The sequence below is a fragment of the Atractosteus spatula genome, chromosome 7 (assembly GCF_055471065.1).
Source record: "Atractosteus spatula isolate fAtrSpa1 chromosome 7, fAtrSpa1.hap1, whole genome shotgun sequence".
Classification (NCBI taxonomy): domain Eukaryota; kingdom Metazoa; phylum Chordata; class Actinopteri; order Semionotiformes; family Lepisosteidae; genus Atractosteus; species Atractosteus spatula.
Genome location: NC_142712.1, coordinates 10,366,530 through 10,390,518, shown reverse-complemented (window position 1 = coordinate 10,390,518; position 23,989 = coordinate 10,366,530). Strand labels below are relative to the sequence as shown.

Genomic DNA, 23,989 nt, shown 5'->3' with positions numbered 1-23,989 from the left:
CCTTCATTGCACTCTGCAGTTGACTTTCCTGGAATTTCCAGGGACTCTCAAAACATGGCTCAGACGAAACATAGATGGGGACAAAGTTGGAAGTCTGCTCACTCATGGTTGTAGCTCTGAATATTCAGTGGAGTAGACAAAAGCTCAGCTGATAATGTGAAATTTACAACTGGGATCTCGTCCAAAACCTCACTTGTTGCAGAAAAAGTTGTGGGTCGAAACGGGTTTACATGTCGTCTCTCTCAGTCTGGCAAATCGCTTGAAGTGATGGAGTTGGTTCAGTGGCAGGTCGGGCTATGGTGGTCACATTAGTCTTTTTTTCTGTCAAGCGGCCAGAGGTGTATAGTACAAGAGAGCAATTCCCTTAAGTCATGCCATCTTGAGCGGTGAGTGGTTGTGACATCTATCAGAGGCACGGATATAGGCTCTTCACTTCTGGGGGTGTCAAAATTGACCCAATTTATGACATCCTGGTTTGTATTAAAATGCAAATGCATTCTGTACAGGCGCTAAGATACCCAGGTCATTTTCTGTTCAAGGCAACAGATCGATTTTCGTACTCTTTCTGAACACATTTATTGTACCGCATTAAAAAAAAAGGACCATCACAACTTACCAGATAAAAGACAAGTGGCAACTGACTAAGAGTTTCTGTTGATTTTATTCAAAGGACAAAGAAAAGAATCTTGTAAAAAAATATCTAGTCTTTATGTTTATATACACTCATTTCACAATTAATAATTTGTCACTGATTAAACATAGAACATTAACATAATATAGCTCTTATATAACAATCACAGTCAATAGAAAAAAAGTCATTTGTTCCCTTCTATAGAAACTACTTCTTTAAAACAACTCCCTGCAAGAAGAAGAGGTTGTCCAGAACTCGGAGTAGGAGATACGTCAAAGAAGAGGGAAAAGTAAGCTGTCAATCATCCAAATGTTGAAATCCATAGACTAAGCAAATTGATTTTTTGGTCACATCACATGATGAACCAATAAAGAAATGCAAAAATATGAGTTGACAAATTTCTCTTTGTTACTCAGTCTTGTTTTTGCTTTTTACTTTTCTGCTAAAATACTGATCTGGACATCCAGGGGCAAGTTAAATTTCAGCCACTATTCAGGCTTAACCTGAATAGAAAATAGTTTAACTTGTTCTTCAAAGGCCAGACCAACAATGTGATCTGCAAAAGCAACTCAGGTGCCAAGAATTCATCAAGAGGCTAATATTGAGTGTACCGTTAGCTGGCACTACCACCAAGTGAATATGAATTTGTAGAAGAAGTCGTAGCTTTTGAAACGGAATCCCTTGTCCGCAACGTGCTGTTGGTAACTGATCTTGTAGCCTTTGGCCTCGATGTCCATTTTGACGCAGTCCAGCAGGTCCACGACGGTAGGCGATGCTTTCCAAGGGCCGAACCTCACCACTGATTCTTTATCGGCATCCAGGCTGTTGATGGCGTCGTTGTACCGCGCCGAGTCCTCCTCCGTCCTCAGGACGCTCACGATGACACTGGAGTGGCGAGCGGCCATGGCCTCCGCCCGCGCTATCCTGATGATCACCTCCAGGTTCTCCCGATAGTTGGGCACCCTGGCCAGGAACTGCTGCCTGCCCACCACCTCCCCAAATATCTGCGGCGAGTCCTCCAGCTGCTTGGCTAAGGGTTCGATGTCATAGAAGAGGGCTTCCTTGTAGACTTCCGGCACGTTCTCGGTGGGCAGCCGCTGGGTGCGGAGGAACTCCAGGACGTGTCTGAAGTGCGTCCCATCGCGGTCAATGAAGTAGCGTCCTTCGGCGTCCGTCCTGAGCTTGGGCTGCCCATTAAACATCTCGGCCAGCTTCGAGCTGGGGAACCTCCGCAGGGTGCCCAGCGATGTGCTGTACAGCCGGCCACCGACGTTGAGCTGCACAACGGGTGAATGCTGGGAATCCAGAAGAAAGAGGAAAACAAAATAAGGACAGGTGCCTCTTCTACACACCGGGGCTGGTAAAAGCTTGTATTTGTTTTTTTTTATCCAATTCAACACCAACTTGGACAATCTGAAACAAAAATCTATTCTGTGTAGTACTAAAGTATTTAATTGATTTACATTCAAGTCTCTCTCATACACTTATACATGCATTTTTTATTACTGACAAGCTTCCAGGGAAAGAATAACATGTAAAACTAAGGTGGGTATATCTAGTTACCTGTATGTAACCCGAGTTAATTATTGGATAGGAGCTCGAGCTCTTAGTCATCTCAACATTCTTATTTGTTCTGTTCTTCTTTAGGTTGTCTCGATAAACCATAGGTTATGCAACATACTCCCCTTTTACTTGGGAGCTGCTGAAACACGACCCAGTTTTATTAGGGTAAAAATTATAAAAAAACCGCACTTGTACTGTAAGAGTATGCAAATATTAAAAGTACTAATACATATCATGCAAAGCACCTTCCAACAAAATTTCTCCACGTACTAAATCAGCAAAGAAATTTATGCTATTAATCACCTCAGAGGGCCCAATTAAAAAAACAAATGCGAGGGGAGTCCCACAAACTGAGACTGCGAGACGAGCAACATACATGGCAAAGTCGCACTATTTACTACGACATACATACCCTGTAATTTGATGAATGACGCAAAAAAGAGAAAAGTCACAGTGCGACGTCTCTTACCATCGATACACTTTCATTTCTTTACGTGAGCGCTGTTTAAACATATAAAACCTTGTTTTTCCAACTTGTAAAAACTGGTTAGTGAAACCGGGAAAAAAACCGCAAGTATCTTATTGATTTTGTTTGAATCGTATGTTAAGTATGTTTTCGTGTTAAATTTGGAAAGTTATTGTAGTACGAGACATCTCTTTCTACAACAAGGGGAAAAGACGGTTGTTGCTTAGTACCCACAAATTTCCTAATTGTGTTCCTAAACTGAGCATTGACATTCCCGAGACAACAAACGGTAAACTAGCATTGTTCTATCAATTCTTCCAAAAATAACCTGGTCTAAATACACTCGAACCATTCTGTTCAAAACTTACCAACTGCAAATTGGTGGTACATTGCTTTCCTGGAGATTTATATTCGGATTGATTCATTTTTTATGTCGAACTACGACTACATGAACCTGTCTTCTACTCGATTCCGGAGTTCCTTAGGACAAGGGGATTATAGCTTCACCGAGGAGGGTGTGGTCTACAAACTTTTGCAGAAACCACTCCTCGAAAATTAACCACGCTGTCGGACATTTAAAGAACCAGCGCTTTACTGTTAAAATATCAATATACAGAATCAGGGTAGAGTTAATAAACCTTTATCAACTTGAAAACAAACAAACAAAGAAAAAAACCCATTTCCTATTTCTTCGCTGAAAGTAACGCAGATAGAGGCTCTAAATCTTAAAACTACGTACTCGGTAGTTACTTCTGAACGTCAATGATTAAAATACCAGGCCAGCTAACATATGGTTTCAAAGTACGCATTTATCTAAAAAAGAAGTAGGTACGCGTGTCGTGAAATATATTTGTATAATCAAATATATTAAATATATTTGGTGTAAGTAATTTTGATCCTAGTTTATCTAGATTAAAAGCGACATACTTCGCTGTTCTTGCGCTTTTACTCATAATGAACTTTGGGTGATGTACCGAGTGAAGGATAATTGTGAACTGAAGTAAAAAAAAAAGCATCACTTTCACTACGTCATCGTGGACTAACTCGTCACGAAATATTTTTACAAAGCCGTAAAATAGTACTAACCAACTATTTGCAAAAGGGCGTATTGTGCAGATACAGATCAACTTACACTATAACCTCTCATAAGATATTTACACTGGGTTTGAGCAAATCAATGAGCTGATAGTTTTCACTTCGTATCATGGGGCATTTATGCCAACGCCTAGATACTGAAAGCTGAATCACTACCCCGTGTTTGTCAAGAGAACCCCGGGAAAAGTGGTTTCACTTTTTAATGACCTGGATACCAGACCAGTAGGTGCATTCTTTCTTCCCTTACAGCAAGACGATACACGTAGTCAGTGGACACACATGCCACATATTGTATCCCCAGTCAGAAGTGTCTCCATACAGCCTACATAAATGGCTTTTTCACGAATACATTCAAAAATCACTAGTGTTATTTCCGTGCATATTTGGTATAACTATTTCAACATCCATACAAGACCACTATATCGTTCTATGCATAAGACTCTTATTAAGAGCTTGCTTTGTCACATCTCCAACCTCAGTATCTTTCTTTCGGCACCAAACACTGTCAGGCTCAGCCCCCCAAGTAATTTTGTGAGGAACATATCTATTTTTCAGAAGGATTTAGCATTTATTGTTCAACTTCAAATGAGCCCTGTAATGTACAGGACCTGCATCTCATTTAAGAAACAGAGACCCAAACAGTGCCAGTTCAGCACAGAGGTATCCCAGCAGAGCTCAGCGTGTGAAGGAGATGTGAAGGTTCAGAGCAAAACCGGCCAACAGGGGGTTTGCAGCAGGCCTCACTGAAAAGATGCCCTTCCAGTTCTTTTTCCGACACCCAGAATCTCCTCTCAAAATACTTGTTCCAGCTGAATGAAGTGGTAAATTAACAGCAAGTATGTAGCACGAGTACAAAAAGTTATGACCAATTTACTTTACATCTGTTATATTTGCATCAAATTTGGAGCATGTAGCTTTTATATTTAGCCACCTTACAAAATGTTATAAATGTCACCCCATTCCTTAACAAAAAACACCACCACTTCTGTGCCACCAAATGACTAAAGCACAGTTTTCTTATACTACCCCACAACAAAAGACAGAACCTGGGACATGTCTTTTACTGTTTTATTGAAATTTTTACAGAAATTTTCCACAAACTTCCATCTCCAGACGTCAGTGGATACCTGCAAAGGAATAAAAAAAAAATGAGTGACAAATTGATATTACAGAGTGCAACAATATTGGATAAGGCAGCAACTCGAAACAAGCCAAACACCCTAAAGATGCTGATGCACTTAAGGCAACAGGTCATAATGAATTGTCAAGACCCTTCTCAGACAAATGCCTCTATGTCATCAAACAATAAGGACACTCTGCTCAGGGCCCTGAACTCGAGGACACAGAACGTGGCCCCCAGCCAGGACACAAGAGACAGGATGGGTCCTATTCGGACTCGTCATCGTATCATCACTGAAGGGAGTTCACTAAAAAGTCACCAGCAAGGGGCGTATACACATGGACCCCTAGGACACCAAGTTCAGAGGCAGGTGAAGGTGCAATATTTAAGGGGCAAAGGCCATTCAGCACATAACTTCAACACTTCCAAGAGTTTGCAGAAAAGATGGGATGCAGGAGTACAGGAGGTAAAACTTGAGGTCCAGATCATGACCCTTCTTACCTTTATGCTGTGGCAACAGGACCCGCCTGAGGCATTACAGGGGCCTCGGGCTTGGCACCCTTCTGCTCAGAAATGGGGGTGGTAGGCAGGACCTCATCCTTGGGCTCCACGATGCTGACATGGTCGGGAAGGGGCTTCTTGGGGCCGATCTTGCCGGTGGGATCCCAAGGCAACATGATCTTGACCTTGATACCCAGCACACCTGGAGACAGAGAGTACAGGTAACAGGTCATTCAGAGGAGAATGAACATGGTGGGGGATATACAATGCAGAGCATGTTAGCAGGAAACAACAGGAAACAGGTGTTTCAAGTAACCCAAAACGCACACAGCATAATTCACAATAAAAAACTATATCATATTTGATATAATTAAATGTACCTTTCAGTAAGATTTAACTGATTTATGCTTTCTTCTAAAGCTACATTTCAAAATTACTACATACAAAGCATGTTTCAATATTTTTTAACAAACTGTCCATGAATGAGATACACTAGGTAAAAACAATTTCCACATGCACATAAAACCTGAGGTTTCTACAGCATTGTGAAGTGCATATTTCATTATTCATTTTTCTTCAAAGTAGTTTTCCAGGTTTTAATATTACTAAGTTATCGAAGGGGCAAACTTTGCCTGGGCAGAGCACAGCATCAGCAGCCCACATCACAGATTGGGAGAAATGAGGAATTGCTTCACTAATTGAATTAAAGGGGGATGTCAGTGTATATTCCAGATTAGAATTTAGCAAAGGACAGTCAGGTTAATGCTCTAGTTTTTAAAATGATCACATGTGATACTTAATGACCAAGCAGTCAAGAACTTGGTTTTAATCATCCCAAACATGCACAGTGTCCCTAGTTACCATACTGGGACACTGGTTTGGATGCTGCTCCCAAGAGAAGTGTGGTACCTGCTGGTGCATGCAAAAGCCAGAAATACCAATGACATTTACAAAAAAATTAATAAAATCTTGTTACACACTTAAGCCCTTCTCAGACAAATGCCTCTATGTCATCAAACAGTAAGGACACTCTGCCTAGGCGCCTGAACTCAAGGACACAGAACGTGGCCCGGAGTCAGAACACCAGAGACAGGCTGTGTCCTGTTCGGACTCGTCATCGTATCATCACTGAAGGGACTGGCCCCAGCCCAAGGTGGCGTCTAACAGAATATCACAGACATGCATAAAGCCAGGGAAGAAATCATAAGTATATGACTAGAGAATAGACTTGACCGTACTACGGGTCAACTACATTAGATGGCAAGATCTACTGGTGTACATACCCTGTCTAAGCAGGACGTGGCGGACAGCTGTGTCAACGTAGTAGTTGACAGGGTCACCACTGTGGATCATCAGCCCATCGACAAACTTCATGGACTTGGCTCTCTGGCCTCTGAGCTTCCCAGACACCACCACCTCACAGCCCTTCGCACCGCTCTCCATGATGAACCGCAGCACACCGTAGCAGGCTCTGGAACACAAGGGGGCTTAGGACTTCAAATGCACTCTCACTGCTTTCTTTCAACATTGCAGCAGTTAGAAGTTAGAAAGCTAGCAACCTGCCTAAAGAGCGCTTAAAGAAATCAAATGAAAAGGATTACCAATATGATTCAATGACCTGAGTAAGTGCCCATATGAAGTTCCCAATATCATTACAATGAGATAATACATTGCATTTTAATGCATTGCTTACATTTTTAACAGAAATTCCTGGTCTGTGCCTATCACACGTGCCAAAAACAGACGCAGCAGAACCTCATTGTAAACAGGCACCTGAAACCTTTTTTTCTTTTCAGCACAGAATATACTTTTACTTGTTACTTTGCAGCCTACACATGCTGAAGCAGCTTCCTGCGTAAACTCATTGTAAATAGCTATACACAGCATTCAAGTGCACAAGTAAAAAGACTTCAAATCCAAGTTAAACTATATCTACCCTACAAGTCGCTCTACAGTAGTCTAAGAAATAAAAAGCCTTTGCGGCTTTACACCAGCGTGAGACAAAGGATTTGGCACATAAGGCAGCAGTTAACAAGCCCAGCAGCTCTTCATGCAGTCAGCTGGCTGTAAGTCTTAGGAAATAAACCCAGTCAACACAACCGAGTTTGTTTTCTATTAAAAAATTTAATTTTTTTTACACAATGTAGCAAGCATAAAGAAAAACCTAATCTAATTTACTCCCATTGATTTATTTAAGAAAAGGTGTGGATTCTTATTCTAAAGGATCCAATCACCTAATTGAGCATGTAATTAAACAATTTCACCTAACGATTTTAAGGCTATGTTCAGGTGTATGTACTGATTCTAATTATAGTGCTCAAGATCCTTCTCAGACAAATGCCTCTATGTCATCAAACAATGAGGACACTCTGCTCAGGGTCCTGAACCGAAGGACACAGAACGTGGCTCCCAGCCAGGACACCAGAGACAGGATGGGTCCTGTTCAGACTCGTCATCGTATCATCACTGAAGGAACAGCAGAGTACTAAACCAGTGGTTCCCAAGCCTGGTCCTGAAGGAAGACGTTGTCTGCTGGTTTTCATTTCGGCTGAACTCGAAATCTCCGGGGCTGATGACTTAATTGATCTACTTGCTTATTTAGACTGTCTCCAGGTTCTTCAGGCAGTCCCAATTAGTAAAACCCCCCTAGTTTAAGGGTACTGTTGACTACTGCTTGCTATTATTTCCGACTGAACAACTCTTACTGTTTGAAAGTTGGTCTAATCAGGTCACAGTTTAGGAGATGGACATGAAATCTAGCCAAGGGTCGTCAACAATCATAAACCCTTTTTCCCCATATAAAGATAAGCCCCATGTAGAAAAACAATTAGCATGTAAGTTAACAATTCCACCCCCGCAAAAACAGAAGACAGTGTTCTTCCAGGAAGTGTTGGGAACCAGTCAACTAAAATACAATGTGTATAGATTTTAAAAATGTCTAACACCGCAAATATTGGGCACGTGCCATTCATTCATGCAAGAGCTTGAAAGATTAATATACGTAGAATTATCTTTGAAACACTGCCTAAAATTCCAGATTGCTATGAAAGCCGGTGTTGTATATTTACAAACTATGAGCAAGCATATTTTTTTACTTAACTTCCGTTTGAACAGACACACAAGGCTCATTAAGTGACTCAAAGGAACAGCAACTTCTGATGAGAAACTTACCTACGCACTGCCAGCCCCCCCAGCAGCTTGTAGCGCAAGGACTCGGCCTGAGCAATGGCACACAGACCCCTGGTGGCAACCTTCTCGGCATAAAGCTTGAGAGAGAGTGAAACTACCATTACTGCACAGTCCAGTGTCTCAGCGAGAAGTCTGTCTAGATCATCATACTTCAAACACACTTCTGACACAATAACCACTATTTGCCAATTGAGAAAATATATCAACCCACACTGCTTTAATATAACTTAGACAACTCTGCTGCCATAATAAAACTTTGAAACAGGGATCCCAGTTCTGACCCTTCAGTAAAATACACTGAGGCATCAACTGCATCAACTTTGAGTGCTATGTCACCAGAATGCCTTATGTACCAATGGTTAGCTGCTGTAAATTTCCCCTGTTCTTAAAGTAAGCTTTTAAAGCTCACCTCAACACTGTTCTCTGGGAATCCAAATCTCTTCTGAACAACAGCAGTCAGCTCACGAATGCGGCGGCCTTTCTCACCAAGCACGTTCTGCGTCCTGGAAGAAAACACTCACAGGTGAGAACTCAGGTTTCCAAACTTCAAATAAATCAACACCAACATGACTCAACTGCAAACCAGGAGAAGCACATCCTCCTGAAGCAGAAATCACTCCACAACTTTCAGAACTACAAATGCTTTTGTAATGTACATGGAGTTTGGATATGCTGGTCAAATCATGCACAAAAATCATGTCCACAACAGTCTCTTAAGACAAAACCTTCAGAAACTACATTTATAAGCCCCTATTTCAGGAAGATTATAGGAATAAGATGCAGACTGAACAGTTCCTTTCAGACAGGATGGCAATTCAGCATCTTCTAACAAGAGTCCAGTAGAAGGTCTTGTAAAAACCTTTTTGATATAATAATTTTCAGAGATGCACAAAACGAGGTTACAAATGTTTTTTTTGTGCAGTGCACAGTGTACAGGGCCTAAAATAATCTACAAGTAATAGGTTTATTCCATGCTGAAAAAAAGGAGAAAGAAACACAACGTTTCGGCCATGGAGCCTTCTTCAGGTGTGAGAAAGACAAGGCAGTAAGCAAAGGTGGCTTACTGCCTTGTCTTTCTCACACCTGAAGAAGGCTCCATGGCCAAAACGTTGCGTTTTCTTTCTCCTTTTTTTCAGCATGGAATAAACCTATTAACTTGTTCCTTTGCAGCCTACGCATGCTGACGCAGCTGCCCACCTGAACTACTAAAATAATCGACTTCAATGTCCAGTTTCTAATTGTGAACTCAGTTTTTAACTGACAGCTCCCTGGAGTTCGGACAGTGATTGCTATATGCCGGGCTCCCGGGAGGCGTGTGATTGTGTGTGGAGTCTCACCGTGTGGCGAGGATGATGATCTCTGTTCTGGTGGGGGTGACGCGCACCTCCACTCCGGAGTAGCCATCCTCCGCAAGTTCGCGAGTCAGGAACTCATTCAGCTCAGCTTTAAAGATGCCGTCTGCAACAAACTGAACACGACATGTCCTTTCACACATTTGTGCACGCTGAAAATTCAGGCTCCTTTCCTGCTTTGCAAAGCAATACCGCCACCCCCATCCCCATCAAATGAACATCTGCGCTTCACAGTTTTTCCTTACCCTCCTTGCCCCTGTACGTACACACTTCACATTGCTCGACCTATGCAATTCCTATTAATGACAATTCAAGCTAGCTGACGTGCACATACTCCGGTAAATAACTATTTTACACGTCAAGAAGTTAAATGATGTAAAGACATCGAATTTAGACTCCCCCATGGAATACAGATTCTATTCACTTGACATGATAAATATAAGAGAAATAGCACTAGAGTCATTTTTCTAGTCCTAATGCACTAACGAAGTCAGGAAATTTGACGAAGTAGGCCAAAACGGTTAACAAGCCTGTCAATACACAGAAAAAACACTCAAATGAACAAGTTCATAGTTCTACGATCTGGAATTTACAATGTTCCGAGGATTTAAGGGAATAATTACACATCTAATGGAAACTAAAGCAAGATACAAGCTACGACCGACACATAAGCTGTCTGCCATGTTACTTGGAATCAGTAGAACAGTCCGGCCCCATCTACAGCAATCCTTCATCAGTACACATCTCAGCAGAAAATCAAGCACAGCAAAACATTTTCAAGAATGCTCCACACAAAAACATGGGGACATTTCTCTAGAGCAAGCTTTTCTGTACACGTTTTTATGAGAAATAATTCTCCTACCTTCCTCTTCTTGGAGATCTGCGCCGCCATCTTGCTTCGTGCCGCTGAAAGGAAAGGGAAATCGCTTCCGGCGGAAGTCAATTTAAAGAATCCATTCTTCCGTTCATAGTATCGAGAGGCTTGTGGGAGTTGTAGTGTTTAAGATATTTCAATCCGTGATATTTTTACAGCGCATACTGAATTGTGTGTAAAAAAAATTCTCACCTTGATACAAATTTGCAATAGTGCCAGGTTAATATTGTATATAATCTGAAGCGACGTTAGAATGACACTGTACCACCTCTCTTCACCCTCCATAGCGGGTAAGATTCTGTAGATCAGAACAACCTTTTCCGAAGTGTTGGGTTAAATAACATAATCTAACAGCAGAGTGTGAAGAGAGAGACCCCTCATGTCCATGTAGAGCAGAGATTAATGCCACCATCCCTATTGTCTCTGATACTTCTCCTATTCTCCTGAGAACTAACACAAGTGTTGTGTGTAACAATTACAGACATTACTATTGTTTTACGGTTATGGCTAAGCAGTTTAATCGAAATATATAATGAAACAATGTGCCTGAACATGTAATGTTCTTCATACATTCACACATTATGCAATTTTAATTGCTGCATGTACAACAATTTTATTTAACACAAAATGTTAAAACATTTAAACACCATCAGGTAGAGTGATGCATTGTACAGATAGATAGGTAAGCAGGTCATTTAGAATGAAAACTTCATGAATTCAGCTCTTGAAAAAAATACATCTCTAGGTTCTTTTCCAATTTGCCAGGACTCAGAAATAATATTAGACATTAAGTTTAGCAAAGTGTACATTCCTATGAAATATAAATATCGATATAGTACTCTATATGGAAATAACAGAAGGAAAAACACTGTTTGATCCAGAAGAACATAATCAATTTGTTATAACTGCTTTGCATTAAAGGGCTCTAATTTGTACCTAATTTGTCACCTGCAAGCTGAAAATATGCAAACCAAGTTCATTTTTAAACACACTTGTATTATATAAGAAAAATACAATTCTTTTGCTGACTTTGAAGGAGCTCCTCCATCATCCTATTGAAGAAATATTTCAAACATATCATGCAAATAAATTAAAATGAAAAAGAACTGCTGAGTTTATTGAAACAGCTTGGATCATGAAGAATAATTTGACTAAAGCCTAAAAGTCTGTTTCCAATCATGGAAACACTAATCGAATGAATTGATATGGAAATGTGGAATATGTGACCAAAAATAAGCATGATGTAGCAGAACAGATACACTTTATTCTTCAAATTGAACATTTAAGAATAATTACAAAACATCATGATGAAAATCACATATCCAGAGACAATGAAAAGCAAAAATAAACAAAGCAATGATTACCTCAGCTTGTTAGAGATAATACCAGAACAAACCTTAGTCACGTCCAGGGCTTATTCTTGTCTTATTGTAAACATGCTAATATTAAGGTGTTAAGTAAGGAAAACTCAGAAAGTGTTTGTAACATGAAATGCTCAGGTTTTAATTATGAGATGTAAGCTGCACAGTAAGTAGAAAGGTAACTCTTGGGTCCAGGGTTTGACTCCAGACTGGGGAACTTCCTGCTGACATGCTCTGCTCATGACTATTTGGGCTTCTCAGACACATGCTGTCCAGATTAATTGGCATCTCTGCCATGTGTATGTCTGTGTCTTGCCATGGACTGGTATCCTGTCACAGTCCTGCCTCGTACCCCATGCCTGACAAGATCACTGCAGTCTTTTTAAGGATAAAGTGGTTATTGAAAAAGGATGGACGGAATTGTAAGATGCTTTTTTTATTTCGTTCCATAATAGTACTGTAAACTCAATATGCTGAAAACAAATTGAGAGTTGTGTCCCCTACTAGGGTTCTCAGCCTTCCCATCAACAGTATTAGGGCACAGTAGGAGAATCCGCCCATACGATACTGGGGGTCTCCATAGGCAGCCATCTCTTGGGCTCTTCACAAAGGCAGGGCTGTCCCTGGCCCAACCGGCTGATACGGTTTTTGACTAGAACTTTGCTTGCAGAAAGATGGGCAAGGGCATAAATCCCCAGGGATCCATCCTTAAATCCCACAAAAATGCTGAGATTGTCAGACACAGCTAGGGCTGATGGGCTTTTGCAGAGGTAGCAGGAGCCTACATTTTCCCCATTGGAAACTTGGACCACATTGAGAACTGGCTGGGAGTGGAAATCGCAGGAGCAGTTGCATGGTTCAGCGTCACAAATGAAGACTATGTAGTTTCCAGTTAGGGCTAGGCTAACAAACAGTACCTGGGCTTTGGCCTCTAATGAACACAGGGTCCCATTGAGAGTGTCTAAGACATTGATTGTGGCCCCATCAATTGAGATAATGGCATATCTTCCATCCGAGGACAACTGGAATATATCCAGCTGGCTTAAAAATGCAACAGGTACCTGGACATGCTGACGGATAGTCTCTTTAGCAATATTCCAGGTGTAAATGAATCCGGAAGAGTTGATGAGGACCACATAGTCTGGATGTTCAAGTAATGGCTGAAAGGCCACAACATCTGTTTCTCCACCACAGGAGAACCTCTTGCTTACACATCCAGACCACAGACTTACAGCCAGGAGGTCTCTCTCATGCAGCCCTAGAACAAACGTGCTCTCAGGTGTGATGGCTGCGTTCTCCAAATACAGATGAACATTGCACACAATGTGCCCATCGCTGAGGTTCCATACCCGAGAGAGGCTGTGCTCACAGATTGACACTACCAAATGGCTGTTTGGGGTGATCAGGTGCTGGGATGCATGACAGCCACGGATGCGGTAGAGGTTCTCCCCTGTATCAGTTTTCCAAACATAAATGTCCCCAGAGGAATCGGAAGTGACCAGATACTTGCCAGTCCCTGTAAGGGAACAGATTTCCACTGGGTTTCTATGGCAGAAACTGCCTTCCAGGCTGCCAGACAGCATGCCCCACTTATACACGACCTCAGTGCCATCTGTTGTGTAAATGTGCTCTCCTTGTGACCCTGTAAGAATTCTTTTTATAGTTATTCCGGTCTTGGAAACACAGGAGGCACCCAAAATTAAATCCAGGTCCCAGGACGTAAGGCACCCACTTACTGTTACAGCCACCAAGGTCAACTGGTGTTTAATGAGTTTCAGGACCTGGGTGTGGCCAGCGTCTAGACTCAGAACGCACTGGCCGGTGTTTCGGTTCCACACCAGCAGGAAAGGGCAATCTTCTAAGGAAGCAATGATAAGGCTGCAAATACTGGAAAGAACAGCCTGAATAAACCTTTTATTCCGAGGAGCTTTAAATTGATCACATATTGTCCAGTTGGTGGTGTTCCACAGCACTATGTGCGTCTGCTTACAGATTAAGAAAGTCTTATTCTCAACTGAATTCTCAGTTCCTAAGACTTCTTCTCGATCCTCTGGATTATAGTACTCTTTCAATAGCCTGGTTTGAGTTATTGTTTCTATATCCCAGACAAATACATTGCCAAAGCTGTCAACCCACGACATCGTGTCTTCACATTCAGAGTGGAGCACGTGTAGGATAGAGGCTCTTGCTACGCTTGTTGAAGAAGTACTAAGGTGACGGCCTTCATTGTGGGTATCAAAAATGGAGACCGTGCTTTTGTGCTGTCCACAAAATGCAAACTTTCCATTGGAGGAACATGATACACATGTCACTTCATACCGACAGTCCAGCTGTCCAAGCCATTTACCTGTGTTTAAGTCAAATATACTGACATATTTTGCACCTCTGAACCATACAAAAATGCTGCTTTTTACAACTAAAAAGCCTTGAACCGCGTGTGGAGTTGCTGGAGATTTGCAGATAGACCTCTGGAAATCAATTTCATGAATAACTGTAGGGTCATTCAAATTGCACAAAAGTAACCTGTTACATTTTGTGGACAGCAAAAGAAACTGCCCTGCAGCTTTGGCACTGGTAAACCCTAGGTCTGATGAGTTAATACGTTTAAAGCCCCCCGGAAAGTCTTCATTCCATGCCCAGACAGAACCATTTTCCAGAATCATTACTATTGTTTCAGTCTGAGTCTCTAAAACTTCAGCAACAGGGGAGACATCAACTGCTGACAGCACAGCGCGTGTGGAAGGCACACTCATTACAGATGAATGCACAACATTAATGCCGCAGTTTTGCAATCCCTCCTGATAAATTTGCTTTGCATAATTCACTAAACCTGGTAAAATGTCCACAAATGGAAGCAATTTAATCTGAATTACCATTGTTAGGTCATCAGGTGTAACCCGAAGCAAACAGGCAGCTCTTCTTAGGATGCTAGCAAGAAGTTTCAGCTCTTTATTGAAAGCAAGCAGGGAAGTCTCTTCAATTTCAGATATCATGCCATTCAGGTGACCAGCTTTCAACATTGCTTGTTGGAATCCGAATGTCAATATTATGCTCTTGATTAGCTCATCAAGTCGGCCACTTGCTCTCAGGTGAAATGGTAGTTCATGAATTTTTCTTAGATTACTCAGTACAGTCTTTGGAGAGCTAAAGAGCCAGGGCTGGGAGGGTTGCTGTCTATCAATATAAATTCTTGGTGCAGGTGTGCTTGAGGAAGCCTGAAGAGAGAACAGTGGTTTGCCTTGTGCTGTTTGATTGTGGCTGAGGATTAAAGGCTTGGCCCTTCCATAAGCCCAGCGGTCACCAAAGTAATTGGACACTGTGTTGTGCATTTCCTGCACCTTCTCATCAGAGCCAAGGTAGAGCTTGTGAATGACTATTGGGAAGTGTCTGTTAGCCCAGAACAGCACTTGAGACCCCAGCACATACCGCCTCACCAGAACACTCTTGAGATCGAGAAGAAGCTTCTCTACAGTTGATTCTGGGAGCCTCAGTTTAAAGGGCAGATTGTCTCTAGGAAGGAATGTTGAAAGCACATGGTCTTCAGAAGACAGGATATCAGTTAGTTCTGCCTCTGTGAAACCGGACCTTGCAATGGTTATGTAGCACATGGCTTTGATGACTAGCTCTTTGCCATGTTTTTCCTCAAGATGGCCTAGGAACACTTTAATGTTATCATGGACTCCCTTTCTTAATGAATCTTCTGTAACTTCTAACTCAGACCGCCAAAGACGCACCTGCCTATACAGTAACTCAACGTACAGCGCGAGAGGGCAGTCGTTCAGGGCTTTATTGATGTACACCTGTTGTCCCGAGGTGATCTTCCGCTTAGAAGAAAAAAGAAGGTCTGTCAGCATCTTAGAAAGATTCTTCCTGTTCATTGGCCTCAATTCCACAAACTGAGAGGAATCACGGTACAGAACCTTGAGAGCCTGCAAAATGCCAAGCTTCTTTGGGGCTGTGGAAATTAAAAGTTTAACATGGGGAGGGAGGAACTTGGGTAGCCACCAAATACTTTGAGTTCTATCAGATTCTGCTATCTGATCCAGTCCATCTAGGATGAGGATTAGAGGACGCTCAGATGAGGGTGCAGAGAGAAGGTTAATAAATTCTTCTTTAAGCTGACTGATGTGTTTCAGGCAGCTCTGCAGTGGCTGATCGTAGCTGGTGGCCAGCTGTTGGCATATCATTGATAGAAGGTGTTTCAACGAGTCACTGTCACCTCGAATGAAATAAACAACAACTACAGGATTCCTGTCACTGAGCCAGAGGCCCACCTGAAAAAAAACAACAAAGAACATTTTTAAAATTGTTAAATAATAATTACTTGAATGCGTATATAGCATAAATGAGAGAACCTACTTCATTTGCCACCCAACCCTGTGTGTGCTGCAACCATTATACAATATGGCCAATTACCCCATTACATATCATATCAGGTAGAGGACTGAGAAATGATTTCACCAGCTGAACTGTCAAATATTTTGTCAAAAAGGAGTTTTAATTTGCATGTTAAACTTTCATGACCTCAATAAAATAATGCTGTTTATCACAATGACATAATGACAGTAACCTACCTGCTTGGCACAGTGAGCAAGCAATACAGTTTTGCCTGTACAAGGACCTCCGCTGACAACAAGTGGATATTTGGTCTCCTTCTGCACAAAGTAACTTTTAATGTTCTCCACCTCTGCACATTCAAGTCTGTACAAACTAGAATAGATGTCGCACAAGTCCAGCTGCTGCAAGAAGTTCTCTGTGAGAGTGTCAAGCTGAGCTGGGTTTCTGGACACTGTCTTGTCAATGAGATTCAGCATATTAGCATAAACCTGCTCACAGAGTCCCTCAGTATACTCCTGGCGCAGCTCAGGTGTGTAACCCTGCCTCAGCTCACAGGTGGTTGTGGAGGTGTACACCTGAAGCCCAGAGGATGTTACCAAGTTGGGCAGGAAGACATCGCGCAGCTGGCAGAGCAAGGCACTGGCGTTGCTGTGGCAACACGCCTGGAGCTCTGGGTCACCGACGAGTCCGGCCTGTGGTTCCACCACTCTCTCCCTCTGTCCAGTCAAGTTGGAAATCTTGTGGACGTAACAGAGGCACCTTTCAATGTCCTCCTTGGAACGGTTTTCAAGAGCGAACCGCATTTCCTTTTCAAGAGCTGTTGGTAAATAGAGCACAGCGGGTCAAGTCATTCATAACCATTCTATACGGCCAGTACTTTAGCGTGCCTGTGAACACAAAGCAGCGAAGCACTGTATGCTGTACACTGTATGAAACACATTCAATATCATTCTATCCATACTGTAATAATGTGTAATAATATTTTGGTTTTTCAGACTTGCCAGTTATTTTTGTTATACCCCGGTATTTGGCATTGCCAGTTGTGCATTTTTGTGCACCTCTTCTCACAGTCAGTTAGTGACATAAACCCGTGATTAGTGAGCTCATCTTGCACGCAGGTGAGCACCTTAACTGGTTGAGACACCTGCAAAATGCAATTTCTTGTGTAATGTTACTTATATCTTTGAAACGGTACCAGGAGTGTTTGTGGAATTACATTTGCACGCGCTCAAAGTAATGCGAAACATTTTTTATTTAGACTGCACATTTTGCCACTGCAGGGCATTATGCTGTCCATTGGTATAATAAAACTCTGGTTGCAAAATAGTGTCTTAGAGATTTACATTCTATGCAGGTATCTCCGGACAACTATCTGCAAAATGACAGCTGCTGGTAGCTCTGTAGTGTATACTTAAAACATCACTATATTTATGCAGGATAAATAATGTTCTTCGAAAAATAAAAACATATAGATTGTTTTTCGCACAGGTGATGCAACCTGTTGGAAGTATCAGTGATACAACACATGTCCTCATACTACTTGTGTAACTATGGCTTTCTTGTAAGATATGAATGTGACGGTTATCCTAGGGATATCCTGCTTGCCAGAACTAAACTCCACTTAACATTTGTGGGATGAACAGGGACACATGTGCCATCTGAGGCTAAGACTTAGCCCGCAAGAGAATCCCACAAGACATCATCTGCAACCTATTATAAAGTATGCACTGCAGATCTGCAACTTGTGTTGCTTCCAGACACACTACTAGCCTGTGACATTCTATGCAGGAGTTCTGTTGATAAACCTTGTTGATGACAAACATAAACCAACGTAACGTATACTGATGGAAAAAAGAAACACAACACCTCCTGCTCCACACTCTAGCCCTTCCGTCTGCGTGGAACAGGCTGAAGAGTGACTCATCTGTGAAGAGGACCTGATGCCACTGCTGACAAGTCCATCGCAGCCTCTGTCTGGCCCAAGCCAGTCTGCTGTGATGTCTAGGAGGTGTGAGCAGAGGGCCTCTGACAGGTCGCATTGTTCTAAGGCCGGCAGCATGGAGCCTCACTGTCCTGTCACTGATGCGGGCATTGTGTCAGCCAGCAGTTTCAGCAGCAGTACGGGTGGCAGATCTGAAACGATCTCTCATATGGACCAGTCTGATGTGTCGGTCCTGCTCTGGTGTGGTCACTCGAGGGTGACCGGGTCATGGACAGTCATCTGTCCTGCCGGCCTGCTGAAACCTTCTCTGCAGTCGGGACACAGTGGAACGGCTCACTCCATAGTGTCTGGCAACGCTGGCACATGACATGCCTGCCTGCAGCATGCCAATGGCCCTCTCCCTTGCTTCTGGTGACATGTGAGGCATTATGGAATGCACAGAAAACTGACTAAGTGTGGCCTTTTTCTTGCAGTGACCTAAGTTTTAACTTAAGGCCTTTTTAAAGGTGACCTGATCAGGCATTGTTCCACCTGGAGCTCGTTGGGTAAAAGTGCACCTAACAAGCTTTTGTGTGATTGGCAAGTTGCAATGCTTCACTGCACAAGCTTTATTGTTGGTCAGAGGGCTTAAAACAAATTGACAACTTTTTGTGAAAGTACATAAGCTGTAACTGTAGTATTCTCATTCCAGAAAATGTTGCGTTTCTTTTCTCCATCAGTATATTTACTTGTATAGTGTCAGTTCAATACAGTGCACAGAGTTACACAAATAAACAAGTAAAGGTTTATTCCATAAGAAAAAAAGAAAAGACAACTTCTCAGCTGTGGAGCCTTTTTCAGGTGGATCTCCAATAAGAACTTTGTGAATGAACTGTAGTTATAATGAGTAATAGGTTAATTTGGATGCTCAATATATGCATATGTACTACAAATATAAGTAATATAAGTTCAGAGCTTCTAATTTCTGAAAGATAGCACTCCATGAGAGAAAACAAACACATAACACACACACAACACATATACATACTAAGCACATACACATACAAATATACCCAGACCTACTGTACACATAAACATACATACAGTATACACAGACACAACACACAGTCATTTTATACAGATGAATCTTCAGTACATTATTTATTGTAAAGTTTTACCTGAGATAAAGTATTTCTGCCCTTGTTCTGGAGTAATTGTTCCTTCCTGAATGCATCGTGTAACAACGACAAAGAATAGCAGCTTCATTTCCTGGAATGCCTCCTGCCACTCATGCTGATCTGTTTTTCGGGCTTGTTCATCTGTCTGAGAAGGTTTCCCATTTATTAAAATCATATTATGGACCATAAAGAAAAATATGTACCAGTCTTTTTAAAGATGTTTCTTATACTCTAAACCTAGAAATAGTCGTATCAAGCTTGACATGGAGTGCACCGCCATCAAATACTGAGTTCAGCATCAGCAGCTGACTGGTGGACCAAGATGTTGAGTTAATCTGAGTCTTAAACCAGTAAACAATTATTTTTGCCTTATCTAATTTATGGTGTCATTCATCAATATGGCTTTTGTATGGTAAGCACTACTAATTTCTTCACATACAGAAAGCACTGATCTCTTTTTTTTACATAGCCCGGCCATGTCTACTGACCTCCTTTGAGAGGCAAAAAAGCCGTCATACCTCAGATAAAGGAATGTATGACTGCATTATTATGTATTACCCAGATGTCCAAGTGTCATCCAAGTTTTGGTTGACAGTACTTGGTAAGTACAGTATACCATTGAATATCTTACCATTTAATTTATTGCCTGTATCCATGCCACTTTCTTCAATGCTTTTAGCTTTATAAGCTCTTTGATGCATTTTCTGTTCTTGTTAAATACGTCTATTTTATTGTAGATATCTACAGTACTCTTCTGCTTGAAATATCATGGTATATCCAGTTGGTTTGATGATTGCTCTGAACGTAGCCTTAGCAAACAGATGTTAACTAACCTGGCAGTAGTAACTGGAAAGTACTTCCTGCTTGTCCAGCAGGCAGAAGGCTGGGGGAATGGCATTCTCGTCTCTGCGATACCAGCGCTCTAGAGGTTGTGTGCTAATGCCAGCCTGCTGGCACACTCGCAGGACCTCCTGGAACTCCGAGACCTCAATCTGTGCAGGTAGGCAAGAGTGGCCATACTGCTCCCCAATCAGAGCCTGACAGCGGCACCCCCCCACCAGGCCGACAGAAAGTCAAGACATTTGTACAAAAAGGTCAATTAAAGGAGATAATGGACACCAAGTTCCGCATTTTTGTCAATCTTCATGTTATAGATCTGTAAGAGTGAGCATTTTGTCCATTACAGTGAGTAAACTCAAACATGGATTGATGGAGTCTTAAAAGTTAAATACCCAACTGAATTAGGTGCTGCCTTAAACACACTTTATGGCTTTTGTTACAAAGCAATTGTTCCCAGAACAGCACTTACAGAATAGGCTTTTGCACTTCATTAGGATAAACAATGCTTCTCTTTTCTATAATGACTGCAGCACTATAGTTTGAGGGCAAATATCTGACATGCACTTTCCCATGATCAGGAACAAAAGGCTGTGCTGGCAACAACAATAAAATAGTCATAATAAAAAGCATCATTGACATATGGTTATTCACCACGAAGAAAGGGCCAGCAGAGCTCTCCTTGCACTCCTCCAGTAACTGCAACCAAACCTGCTGGGCTCTGGAATCACACAGGCCGTGAGGATCCAGCCCTTCGTACGCGTCGATGACCTGGAGACAGAACACCCCTGCAACTTTGCTCTATATGGGTGGGGGGGGGAGGTGACTTGTGTGTGTAGACTAGGGTGCAAAGCACAGGCCAGCGTTTTTTCTCATTTACTTTGAATATATCCATTTTTTAAAAATTGCTGCACAACAATTTCCATTTAAATTCACCGGTGTCCTAAATCAGCTGGCTTGCATCTTAAAAAAAACCCACTCAAAATAACAGAGCGCGTTGAGAAACAACCTCCTTAACTTATTGACCTTTGCAGCTTGCAGGATGATGGAGCCACTCACTCGAAATACAGTGGCTCGGATGTTAGACGGAGGGGTCATGTATGGGGGGATAGTTAAGCTGTCGGGTCAGGTAGCACATAGACTCCAGCCCACACCCCAGTGCTTCACACACCACACTCCACCATCCTGCTGCATGCCAGATACTGTCCTGCAGGGGTCACTGTCGGCAAACTCCCCTCTCTGCCAGTCTCTATTCAGAGGGTGTCACAATATACTGAAATATGTATGCCCTAAACGCGACAGACGTCAATAACTGAGAGCTTGGCCCTGTGGCCATTCCTGCTTGATGTTAATGACGCACGTTTTCCGTTCTCTTTGCCCCCAGCAAAACACCTTAAAATATTAGTTAATATGTTTTGATGTAGTCTAGACGTCATAACACTGTACCTACTGTTGCAATAGGAATCTCATCAAAACATTAAAGACTTCATACAGTATTATGGTGCTTGAGATCAGTGGTAGAAAACAATCGTTTTGCTAGTAAATGTGTTGAACTGGACGAATGTCTCTGAGAGGGTGAGCCAGTATTGACCGCTAAAGCAGATCACTCGTGAACCTTTTAATTTCCTTAATTTTAAAATTCAAATAAGACGGCGGCTATGTTTTACAACCAAGAAAATATCCTGATTTAGAGCATTTCACACGTTACCCTGAATTCCAAACCATAGGTGTATCTGCAGTATTCCCTTATTTTAGGGTAGATAGTTTCTCTGAGTGCTTTCCTTTCCTCCTGGAAATCTAAACGAACAAGTAACAAAAATTAACGATCATTACCAGTACTGGAAAGGGACATTCGAGGTTGCGACAGGAGAGAGTCAGGGCACGAATATATCAGACATGAGGAAATGATTTTTTTTTCTAGAATTATGTTAAAAGGGTTTTTCTATAAATCTTTTTTTCTATAATTAACAGAACAAGTTTTGGAAAACAATGCTACTTATTATTGTGGCAATGCAACCACATTCTCATATATACTCTGATATGGTAACAATATAGTACCGCTGATAGGGACATCTTCCAAATGATTTAGCTGTAATAAATGTTTCGTTAAAATTACCATATATTAAATTCCGATACCGACATGTAATATCTAGTTTAACTACAATAAATGCTGCAGATCGTACTCATAATAATAACATGCAAAAACTTACCTTCAGGATTGACGCATAAGAAAACTTTAATGCATGCTTTGGGCGCTTTCCATGAGAGTTTTGAAAAATCCAAAGAAAGTAATCGATTTGTGGAGTTATCCATCTGCCCAAACTTTATTGTGTCGTTTAAAAAAAGCTTAAACACAACACTGGTATTGAACTCCTTCACTGTCAGAAAATAGGTTTATCTACTAGAGAAACTAATGAAAAATGACCCTTTCTGGGCTGTTTAAGATGTCGAGTTCCTTCCAGGAAACTCTGAAAATAAAAGCCCCGTCCTCTCTCCGCGGACTGCGTGTGAGAACAGACCTTTTAAATGAACGAAACGTTGAACACATCCGTAGGCTAGAAACGTGTTCATCTAATTTGCAAAGCTTCCCCACCCTCTTCAATAAACAAACAATTACATAGAACGAAAATTTAAGTATTGCCAGGAAGGCCTGTGCGTTCATCTTGACTTGGGAGGTTATCATGCGTCTGGACGCAAACTTGCATCGGTAAAGTGGCTGTGCTTAAAATGGCTTGTAAGTCATTATTACTACTGTACTATTCGTACTAATGAGTCGCACTACTTATCTCTAGCTGTATGTGATTTTTGGAAGCTGGGCTGCCTTGCGCCAGTATGAAGTCTTCCCCACTTCTGTGGCAATAATTTAAAAGACTCAACTGATTTTAGAGGGTTTAATTAAGTAGAAAACCCAGTTGCCCCAATTCAGGATATTTTCGAACAGGACTTTGGTATTTTAGAAACGCAAGCTAGTTTAACTAGCTGAAAAAAGCCGGTGTTGTCTTTGAGGCTTGAAAGCGAACAGTAGTATTTAATAAGTTTATATTCGGAAAGTTCAAATCTTTTCAAAAATTACAAAATAATAGTAGAGACTTTCTCCATACAGATAGCTTACTATAGCACTTGTGTGACCCCATTTATCACACAATTAAACTGTCACAGAGATTAACTTTATACTGTAGCGCTCTCGGGTTCACATGGGTATGCGCCCTCGCCGCTGCCGCCTCAGGTCGGCCCCCCTAACGCTGGGGACTCGAACCCGGGAACAAAACATTGGTGTCAGCAGTGGGATAGGATAGCCCTTCGCCAAGGACAGCAAATTAAGCCGGGGAGAGTGTAACGCATACGGCCCACATTATTGTGCCAGATTGTGCAAGCCGGCTTACTAGCGCGGTGACGTCACCGCCCTTCCCTGTGGATAGTAGGGTCCTCAGCCGTCGGGCGAAGGGGAGGTTTCCCTTTAGCTCAACTGGCTGGGTCCCTGTTGAGTGATGCCGGAGGCCTGGGTTTGAGTCCCCAGCGGTGGGGGTCCGACCTAAGGCGGCAGGGGCGAGGACGCATACCTA

General features: G+C 42.0%; 3 protein-coding genes and 3 non-coding genes across 6 annotated transcripts; all 6 read right to left on the bottom strand.

The window, feature by feature from the left end:
- Nucleotides 1–645: 645 nt before the first annotated feature.
- Nucleotides 646–3,165, bottom strand: kctd14 (potassium channel tetramerization domain containing 14). The gene is made up of 2 exons (XM_088920545.1): nt 3,029–3,165; nt 646–1,926 (listed from the first exon to the last, which is right to left on the bottom strand). Exons 1-2 carry the CDS (start codon nt 3,083–3,085, stop codon nt 1,255–1,257), a joined length of 729 nt encoding a protein of 242 aa, XP_088776671.1. The 5' UTR covers nt 3,086–3,165; the 3' UTR covers nt 646–1,254.
- Nucleotides 3,166–4,809: 1,644 nt separating this feature from the next.
- rps3 (ribosomal protein S3) lies at nt 4,810–10,838 on the bottom strand. The gene is made up of 7 exons (XM_088920544.1): nt 10,780–10,838; nt 9,903–10,033; nt 8,975–9,068; nt 8,548–8,642; nt 6,660–6,847; nt 5,377–5,578; nt 4,810–4,882 (listed from the first exon to the last, which is right to left on the bottom strand). Exons 1-6 carry the CDS (start codon nt 10,807–10,809, stop codon nt 5,379–5,381), a joined length of 738 nt encoding a protein of 245 aa, XP_088776670.1. The 5' UTR covers nt 10,810–10,838; the 3' UTR covers nt 4,810–4,882; nt 5,377–5,378.
- On the bottom strand, nt 5,027–5,174 carry LOC148830429 (small nucleolar RNA SNORD15). Its single transcript, XR_016091364.1, has one exon. It is a non-coding gene; the product is annotated as a small nucleolar RNA SNORD15 (small nucleolar RNA).
- Nucleotides 6,363–6,510, bottom strand: LOC148830428 (small nucleolar RNA SNORD15). The gene has a single exon (XR_016091365.1). It is a non-coding gene; the product is annotated as a small nucleolar RNA SNORD15 (small nucleolar RNA).
- On the bottom strand, nt 7,701–7,848 carry LOC148830427 (small nucleolar RNA SNORD15). Its single transcript, XR_016091363.1, has one exon. It is a non-coding gene; the product is annotated as a small nucleolar RNA SNORD15 (small nucleolar RNA).
- A 446-nt stretch (nt 10,839–11,284) lies between the features above and the next one.
- On the bottom strand, nt 11,285–22,903 carry LOC148830425 (NACHT and WD repeat domain-containing protein 2). Its single transcript, XM_088920543.1, has 7 exons — nt 22,637–22,903; nt 22,135–22,223; nt 21,081–21,197; nt 20,423–20,626; nt 19,590–19,734; nt 16,727–17,307; nt 11,285–16,426 (listed from the first exon to the last, which is right to left on the bottom strand). The coding sequence occupies exons 1-7, from the start codon at nt 22,737–22,739 to the stop codon at nt 12,686–12,688; spliced, it is 4,980 nt and encodes a 1,659-aa protein (XP_088776669.1). The 5' UTR covers nt 22,740–22,903; the 3' UTR covers nt 11,285–12,685.
- Between the last annotated feature and the right edge of the window lie 1,086 nt (nt 22,904–23,989).

Excerpts from the sequence above, each read along its gene's own strand:
- kctd14 (XM_088920545.1), bottom strand. The coding sequence starts at position 3,085 with ATGAATCAATCCGAATATAAATCTCCAGGAAAGCAATGTACCACCAAT. Across the intron at positions 1,927-3,028 it reads GTACCACCAATTTGCAGTTG|CATTCACCCGTTGTGCAGCT; the intron begins GTAAGTTTTGAA and ends CTGGATTCCCAG.
- LOC148830425 (XM_088920543.1), bottom strand. The coding sequence starts at position 22,739 with ATGGATAACTCCACAAATCGATTACTTTCTTTGGATTTTTCAAAACTC. Across the intron at positions 21,198-22,134 it reads CCTATGGTTTGGAATTCAGG|GTCATCGACGCGTACGAAGG; the intron begins GTAACGTGTGAA and ends TTCTGTCTCCAG. Across the intron at positions 17,308-19,589 it reads GCAGAAATACTTTATCTCAG|CTCTTGAAAAGGAAATGCGG; the intron begins GTAAAACTTTAC and ends ATTTACCAACAG.
- rps3 (XM_088920544.1), bottom strand. The coding sequence starts at position 10,809 with ATGGCGGCGCAGATCTCCAAGAAGAGGAAG. Across the intron at positions 9,069-9,902 it reads ATCATCATCCTCGCCACACG|GACGCAGAACGTGCTTGGTG; the intron begins GTGAGACTCCAC and ends GTTTTCTTCCAG. Across the intron at positions 5,579-6,659 it reads CCACGTCCTGCTTAGACAGG|GTGTGCTGGGTATCAAGGTC; the intron begins GTATGTACACCA and ends CTCTGTCTCCAG.